Source organism: Plectropomus leopardus, chromosome 10 (genome assembly GCF_008729295.1).
Source record: "Plectropomus leopardus isolate mb chromosome 10, YSFRI_Pleo_2.0, whole genome shotgun sequence".
Lineage (NCBI taxonomy): Eukaryota > Metazoa > Chordata > Actinopteri > Perciformes > Serranidae > Plectropomus > Plectropomus leopardus.
The window spans coordinates 29578068-29586642 of record NC_056472.1 but is presented as its reverse complement, the minus strand read 5'-3'; the positions used below and the strand labels follow the sequence as shown (position 1 = coordinate 29586642).

Here is an 8575-nt window from a genome sequence, read left to right as displayed (position 1 = left end):
GTCATGTTTGACATTTTTGCCATAGTATAGCCTGGCTTTAATTGTCATTTCAACATGCTATATTAAGCTGTTTTTGGCCATTTTTGTATAATTTTATGCTATGGTGCATCTTTATGTTTTTTTGATGCGAGTTTGGATCCTGTGCTGTGGTGCAAGTTTTTGGTGCCGTTTTGAGAAATATACCATAGTATGGCATGTCTATGCTATTCATGAAGACAAAGTAGTTTGTGAGTTTCTTAACAGGTACAGTAAACGTCAGCAGTAAATGTTTTTAAATGCATGGACGTATGGACATTAGTAATAGCCAGAGCCATGTCTCAGTATTCCCCTTTAATTGACTGATTTAAAACAATTAATATATGTCTAATTTGAAACAGGGCCTCCCGCTGTTCAACAGTCAGACACCCAAATAAATTGATGTATAAACACACAAAATAGAAAAGTTGCAAAATCAAAACCTGAATCGCTATATATCTAGAATTTTCTGCCTGATTAATGACTGAAACTACTAACTCAAGTTAGGTCGATAAATAAATTTTCCCCTGATTGAAAAAAAACTGTTTTCCCAGAAAACTATCAGCAAGCCATCTCTGAGTCATGAGACTCTTTTTTACAAGCCCAAATTCACTTTAGACTGTTAACCAACAGTTTAGAACCACAGTTCTAAAAGCACTGCGATGGAAATGTCTTGAATGCGCTCCCCCAGTTAGGTTATTTCTGCTCTGAACAGTCAAAGAGTCATTTGAGAGTTTCAGCACTGCAGACGTGACGGATAGTTGACAAAACAGCGGAACTCGTTGGACAAGTTTTTCTTATGTTTTGGCAGGAAGCTGCACATAGTTACATCCAGGAGGTCTTTGGCGAAATTCCTCATGATGGCTCCTGTAGAACAGAAGAAAACAGACACAGAAATCACAAAAAATCACTTTTCTACTAAAATTGTGGTCTGATGTGTGGAAGTGGCATGTAACTAAATACAGCTTAAGGTAGTTTTACTTTTCTTTCTTGTTCTACTCCACTACATTTTGAAGGTAAATATTGTACTTGTCATAGTGGAGTGCCATAACCTGTTTTATTCCATAAAAATTGTAAAAGTCAAAGTAAAGTATGTCTTAAAAAATCCTTTCAAAATCATAGTATAGCCTATGCTATATGCTAAAATCACAGTAAAATATGCCATAAAACTGAGAAAAATGTCATAGTATAGTATGTCATAAAAGAATAAAATATTATAGCAGAGTATGTCATACAAAAATAATTTAACAGTCATTGTTTAGTATGTTGTTAAAAAAAAGTCAAAGCTAGTGTGGCATGTACAAAATAGCATAAGAATATAGTATATTGCATGTTGTTCAGAAAATCAATGGTATACCAGTCGCAGAAAATCATTCAAGTCACAGTATAGTATGTCAAAAAAAGCAATGTGCCAGTGTGTAATAAAAATTCATAAAAGGCCACTGTTAAGTATGCCATAAAACATGATTAAAAAAGTCATAGTATAGCATATCATAAAGAAATACTCGTATAGTATGCCATGAAAACATTATCAAAAGTGTAATGATAGTATGTCATTAAAAAAATAATAAAAAATAACCATGGTAGAGTACGATAAAAAAAAAACAAACATTAAAGTCACAGTATGCCGTAAAAATCTCAAAATCCATTGTGCGGTAGGTCATAAAAATATTATAGTAGAGTATGACGTTCAAACATCACCAAAATGTCATAGTAGTGCCTTCAGAAAATTATAAAAAGGTGACGTATCTTTCAAAAGAGAAACATAAAATTAATTAAAAAGTTTGAGATGTGTGTCATTTAACAAAATCAAAGTGTGTATGTCATTCAAAATACAACTGAAAACTTATTGTGTAGTGTTCAATTCAAATCATTCTAAAAATGTCACACGGTATGTTGTTCAAATTTTAAAAAATCAAAACCATAATCGTATTTCAAATAAACAATAAGTTAAAGTCTAATGGGACATACAAAAAAGGAGTCATATTATAGAAGGCCATTAAAAAGTCACTGATGTCACAGTATAGTGACATAAAAATGTAATAAAAAATAGCCATATAATTAAAAAATCATTTGTAGTACGCCATTTTAAAAAAACATTCAAAAGTCACGGTAAAGTATGCCTAAATATTTCGTAAAATGGTATGTTATTAGGATGCCATAAATTAGAGAAAAGTCATTGTATACTTTGTCGCAAACATTTAAAGTATAGTATGCCATTAAAATTCATTTAAGTCATAGTATAAAGTCAAAAAAGTCACCGGAAATTACTGAGTAAAGTATGTCATAAACAATAATTGAAAAAGTCACAGTATAGTATGCAACAGTCGAGTATGTAAAATAAAAATCATAAATAACAGTTAAGTAGCCATAAAATATATCCTAAATTTTCATGTCATAGCCTTTTATGTCAGAGTAATTCATGATGAAGTCACAGTTCAGTACGCCATAAAAACCACTGAAGTCACTGTTTAGTATGCCGTAGTCTAGTACTGCATAAAAACTTTTATAAATAATGCATAGTATAATATGCCATACAAAAATCCAAGTACAATACGCAATAAGTCAGTCTAGTGTATTATAAAAATTCATGTCACCGTTTAGTATATTTAAAAAGGTCATGTTTGCTATGTCATAAAAATAATTTAAGTCACAGTATAGTACCTTAAAAATTTTTTAAAATTAGTTTAGTTTGTCAGAAAAATTCATGAGTCACCGTAAAGTATCAGTAAGAAATCATAGTACGAGTATAGAAGCTCATAACAAAATCATGAGTCATAGCATAGCACGCCATAAAAACGTCATAGTATGTCATTTGAAAATTTTTTAAAAGTATACATTCCAACATTTGTATCACAAAGTTTATTTTTCTGTTAGATAAATTATAGGTGTTAAACTTTTAAAAAATCATCATTATCGTGTATCAGGAAAGAATTTTTTGTTTTTTCTTAAATCCAGATGTTAAGAAAAGTCTCTCACTGCAGCAGATATCTGACTTTGCATTTTTAAAACGTTTGAGATCCATCTTGAAGAAAACAAAAAGCAAATCTGTGACTTTAACTATAACAACATTAATATTCCAATTCTAGTCAAATATTTGATAAATATTACACATATTTGTCCTCTCACCTGTGCACAGCAGCACTTTGCCTTTGCTCAGGAACTTGACGGTTTTGGCCACTTTGCTCAGACACTCCTCGGACAGGTACGGCGGGTCGGCGAGGACGATGTCGAAGCTCTGAGGCGCCACGTTGGCCGGGAGAGACAGCGGCTCGTTGTAGTCATAGAAGATGAAGTCCTCGCCATAGGTGGCGAAGCGGCGGTCGTACTCCAACACGACGGCAGACACCCGATCCGAGCCGGACACCACTCCCTGCTTCAGCTTCTGGTACACGCTGGGCGCCGACACACACGCTATCCTGCAGGTCAGAGGTCACATTAGGACACTTTAAGGTGTTTGAGGAGATGCTTAAATCTGTGCTTTGTTGTTTTTCAGCTTTAATGTTGAATAATTGGAGAAGATGATGGAATGTAACTAAGTAAATTTACTCAGAACTGTACTTAATTACAAATTTAAAGTTCTTGTACTTCAAGTATTTTATGCTACTTTATACTTCTACTCCACTACATGTCAGAGCTAAATACTGCACTTTTTACTTCACTAACAGCTCGTTAATTTTCAATTTCCGTCCCCTGAATGTCCAGTGATAACCATGTATCTCCAAATATGTTAATGTTGAATGTTTGTGATAAAGTGTTTCTTTGTGTATTGACAAAGTTCTGCTACTTCTTAGACTAAATAAACTCTTAAAAACCCTCCTGTATCTGCTGGAAAATACTTTGTCACAAAGCTGGAAACCGTTTTTCTGACACTGTGAGAGGTTTTAGAAACATAGTACTCAAAGGAAAACCTCACTTCAAACAAATAATGATCTTATAGAACAAGATGCTGCTGTAGATTACAAAAAAGAGTTAAAATGAGTAAGATCCTAAACATCTACGGCAGTTAAATGCAACATACACATTAACCCTTTCAGATCGAAGTAAATTGGCTTGATGTCTTTCAAAAACACGAGTACAAGGCAATGAGCAACTTCTGAAGAAATGATCCAAAAATTATCAAAAACACTGTAAAAGTACAAGAAAATTACCATAATAACAAAGAAAGACCACAAAAAGTGCTTAAAATTAATTCTGTAAAATGATTTAACATTTACAATTATGATAATTATAAATATATATTTTGGAACATTTTCTCGTAGCGTTTTTAAAAGTTATTTTCCAAATCTACGGCAATCTGCAGAACAGTTGCTCAGTGCCCTTTTTTTCTCGTGTTTTCAAATTAAATCGAACCAATTTTTAAAGATTTAAATACTTTAAAGGTGTCGGAGAGCAACACACGAACACCCGTGTTGATCCAGGTTTCAAATGTTTCAAATGAGGATCATAAAACACTGAGAAACATTTCGCTGCACAATGAATACTTGCTGATAATACTTTCGAAATGCAGGACTTCTACTGGTATTTTCTTAGTGTTGTTTCGTACTTTTACTTAAGTATCTGAAAACTTCTTCCACCGATGGTCTGATCAGATCGACAGAGCTGAACAGACCGGATCAGATGGGATTGATACTTCAAAGAAACGGACAGATCTGTTTGTTTAATTAAAAATTTTATACAAAATAAAAGTTTTAAAAAGTGTCTCCCTCTTTTTTTGTCTAATGATACCTCAAAGCTAGGCGGGCAGTTTTATTTTGGATTCAGTGGACAGGAATGCCATAATAAATATTAAGCATGTTGTAATTAAGGAAAGTTGCTTTTCCAGCATTGGAAACATCTGCGTACACTGTAAAAAAACCAACCAACAACCACAGGCTCATCAACAAGAGTCAAGTTAAGATAAGAGAGCTCTTTATTTGTCCCAATACTAAAAAAATATTTGCAAATATTAAAATGTCAGATAACAAAAAACAAGGTGCCAAAAACAGTAAAATAAAAATTACAAGGTGCCAACTCAAAGAGCCTAGATTTTATATATACACACATACAGTACTGTGCAAAACTCTTAGGCCGCTCTGAACTTTATTTTAGCAGGTTATAATGACCATACACATTTATTCTGCACCTCCCTGGACCAAAGAGTAGCCTGAATATCAAGAGCACTCTACACCGAAAACCAGGGGTCAAAACATCCCAGAACAACACACTGACTGGCAAAAAAGCAACAAAAAAATGACTACTCGACTTAAAGCAACCTCAGTCAACTGAAAGTTCTCTGACTGTTGATTTGAATCTCCGACTTTCAGACGGCAGCCCTAAAAGAATCTAAAATAAAGTCTGACAAAAAAATACGTGTCAGTATTGGTAAAGTGTTTTGGAGATGGACAGAAAATGCTGCGAACAGTTTAGCCGTTTGCTAACTGGAGGAGAGCAGCTCTGAAGACAGACAGTAAACTCTCTGCTGCTGCTGGATCACAGGTCAGACCTGCTGCTGCTGGACTCCAGCTCGCTGTGACGCCTGATGCCGGGCGCTTTGCGCGGGCTGCATTCAAACAGCTACAACTGGTGACCGATGGTTGGTTAGTTTTAGGTAGTTCAGGCCAGAGTGTCAGAGGAGGCAGAGTAGAGCGATTCATGACTTCACTCAAGGGGGTCTGCAGGTCTGTGTATCTTAAAATTCCATTTTTTCTTTTACCAGATTTTGACCAACTCCAATTTTGATATGAAGGAAAGTCATTTTGTAACATTCAAGCTATGACCTGTTCAACTGTGATTTATATAGGTGTGTGTGTGTGTGTGTGTGTGTGTGTGTGTGTGTGTTTGGTTTTACCTGCCTCCTTCTCCAGCTTCACGAATGACCTCCTCAGCTAACTGAGCCGCCGTCTCGTCGGTGTACCAGAACTGACTCATCCGCTGGAGGAAACACAAACAGGAGCATCAGTGACACTGACAGCTTTTATGAATTTGATTTTTTTTACTTTCTTTATTGTGAATTGTGGTCATAACAGAAAAAGTGAAGCAAAGTGCAGCTACGTATAAACAGACACAAACACGTACAATAAAAGTGAGGACAGAGTAGAAGATTAAGAATTAAACAAAAACTTAAAAAAAGGGGGATAAAACAAAGGTACAATTTGATGAGTATAAAAGGTGAAAAGAAGAGAGAAAAAGATGTGTATGCAGATGAGAGTGTGTGTGTGTGTGTGTGGTGATTGCAGGGTTTGAAAATACTCTAACGTCAAAAGACAATTTGAGTTTTTAGTCAAACTGTAAAAATTTGAATTTGTTTTTTTCAGAGTCACTATTTGCAAGATTACAACTAGATTTCTTCGCAGATTATTTCCCATCCTGCACCAAACTCCATTTAAGAAATGTGACATTTTTTAAAAATCCCTTACATGCCAGCAAAAACACAAAACTCTAGACGCAGCGTAAGAGTCATCATATGTCGACAGTATTCCTGTTTGTCACCTCATTTTGGTACCAGCTCTCTGTGAGCTGAAGGCTCATTTGTAGCCTAGTAATTTGTAGTTTAAATTTGATGGAAACTAATAAAAACTTTTTGTCATGATGATGCTGTTTAAATTACCTGAAGAGTTTCCACTTCGTTATATTACAGCTATATTTTATATCTATAAGTCAGCCAGTAAAACAAAGGACAGATCCCAGAGTCAGTGTTTCTGTCTCTAGTCACTAAAACCAGTAAACTCACCCAGTCCTCGTCCACTGCTCCCACAGTGAACTGGTCTGATGGTGTGGTGTTGCTGGTCTCGTTGTAAAACTCCTGCAGGGCGGCCAGAGTGTGAGCGGACAGCGTCGGGACGTCGTCATCGTCGCTTTCACTCATGGCTGACGGAGGAGGAAGAAACACTGCTAAACACTGTTAGTGATGACATTTCTAACTGGTGACAAATAATTAGAAGATAAATAACCCAAAATAAACAGCTGAAGCTGAAGTTAAGCTGTAATCACACCGAATTACAGTTTAACAAAATATCTGCAGTCAAAAGATTTAATTCAAATTCAACAGCTTAAAGGAAAACTTGTGTTTTTCAACCTGGACCTTATTTTCCCACATTTTTGTGTCCAAGTGACTCATGAGAACTCAAATTTGTAAATTGGTCCAGTATTTAGCAATCCAGGCGTTATTGTACCAGGTTGTCATGATGTAGCCTTTTTTTTGGGACTTTAAGTACAGTTGGAAATTGTAAAAACAGAAATTATCGTTGGATTTTTAAATAACTGACAGTGTGATGTATGTATATATGTGTGTGTGTGTGTGTATATATATGTATATATATATAGAGAGAGAGAGAGAGAATTTGAAAAAAATCAGAAAAAGTGAGGGAGAATAGAGAGAATGATAAAATTGTATGAAAGTAAATAATAAACCTATTTAAACAGACATTTAGACAGATACAAATACATAAATAAAATTTACAACAGATTTATGTAAGTGTTACAGGTAAACAAACAGGCGCTAATGTAATTAAAGCTCACGAAAACTAACTAAAATTCGACATAAAACCCTAAAGTTTTAAGTGCTGTAAGTATAAAACCATAAAAACAGAGTTTGAGTTTGAGTTTGGTTCAGAAAAGGACTCACAGTTTCAAACACAAACACCTGAACAAATGTTGGACGTTTACTGCGTTCACTGATGGTTTCTTCGGTGTATTTTGATGCTGATGTGTTGCACTTAAATAAACTGTTAAACGTTTGTGTTTATCTTGTTTTTGCGGTGAGCGCGTGTTTATGTATCGTTGCTAGCTCGGTGAATGAACGACCGTCGCGTGTTTATCAGTAAATAAACCGCCAATTACAAACAAAAACGTCACTGTCAAAGTATCCGCTTGTGGATTTTCAGCAAATATGTGGATACTTTTGAAATATGGCACAAAAACCGCACATACCTGATCAGAAACTCCCGGTTAGCTAACCGGCTGCTCGCTGCTGCTGCTGTGTTGTGTTCCCACGCGAGGAGTCGCGCGATGATGTCGTAGTTTAAATAAGTACGGCGTCCGACGAGGGACAAACTGGTTCACTTCGACTTTCTGTCTGATGACGTAAAATGAGCCACCACTTTGCTCATTTTCTGTCACAAACTCAAAATTAACCAGCCGACAAACATATGAGATATTTATTTATTATTTCGAAGAAAAACTCTTCAGATATGATCGTTAATAGAGATTAAAGCTGACTTTGGCCTTAAATTGAAGAATTATTAAAGGGGGTTTGGTTATTTTAGGTACATAGCCAACCAGTGGTGGAATGTAATTAAGTGTATTTACTCAAGTACTGTACTTTGAGGTAAATGTACTCTACTGGAGTATTTCATTTTATGCCACTTTATACTTTCACTTCACTACATCTCAGAGGCAAAATTGTACTTTTAACTCCACTACATTTACTTGACCACTTTAGTTACTTTTCAGATTAAGATTTTTGTTTGTTTGGGTTCAAATACCTGATTTTGTCCACAAGATGTCCCAATGCCAGAAAATCAACTAAATGTCTCAATGTCCTGTTAAAAAAAAGTCCTTAATTTTCCAGTGTGTCGTT

The 8575-nt window shown here is 35.2% G+C and overlaps 1 protein-coding gene across 3 annotated transcripts; it reads right to left on the bottom strand.

The window, feature by feature from the left end:
• Positions 1-315: 315 nt before the first annotated feature.
• On the bottom strand, positions 316-8007 carry eef1akmt1 (EEF1A lysine methyltransferase 1). 3 transcript variants are annotated; one of them, XM_042494901.1, is made up of 5 exons: positions 7927-8007; positions 6728-6885; positions 5846-5928; positions 3145-3434; positions 316-882 (listed from the first exon to the last, which is right to left on the bottom strand). In XM_042494901.1, the coding sequence occupies exons 2-5, from the start codon at positions 6860-6862 to the stop codon at positions 752-754; spliced, it is 639 nt and encodes a 212-aa protein (XP_042350835.1). In that variant the 5' UTR covers positions 6863-6885; positions 7927-8007; the 3' UTR covers positions 316-751. The 3 variants fall into 3 exon arrangements, with proteins under 3 accessions (XP_042350835.1, XP_042350834.1, XP_042350836.1); XM_042494900.1 differs by having other exon boundaries at positions 6728-6864; XM_042494902.1 differs by having other exon boundaries at positions 6728-6888; positions 7927-8002.
• Positions 8008-8575: the final 568 nt, after the last annotated feature.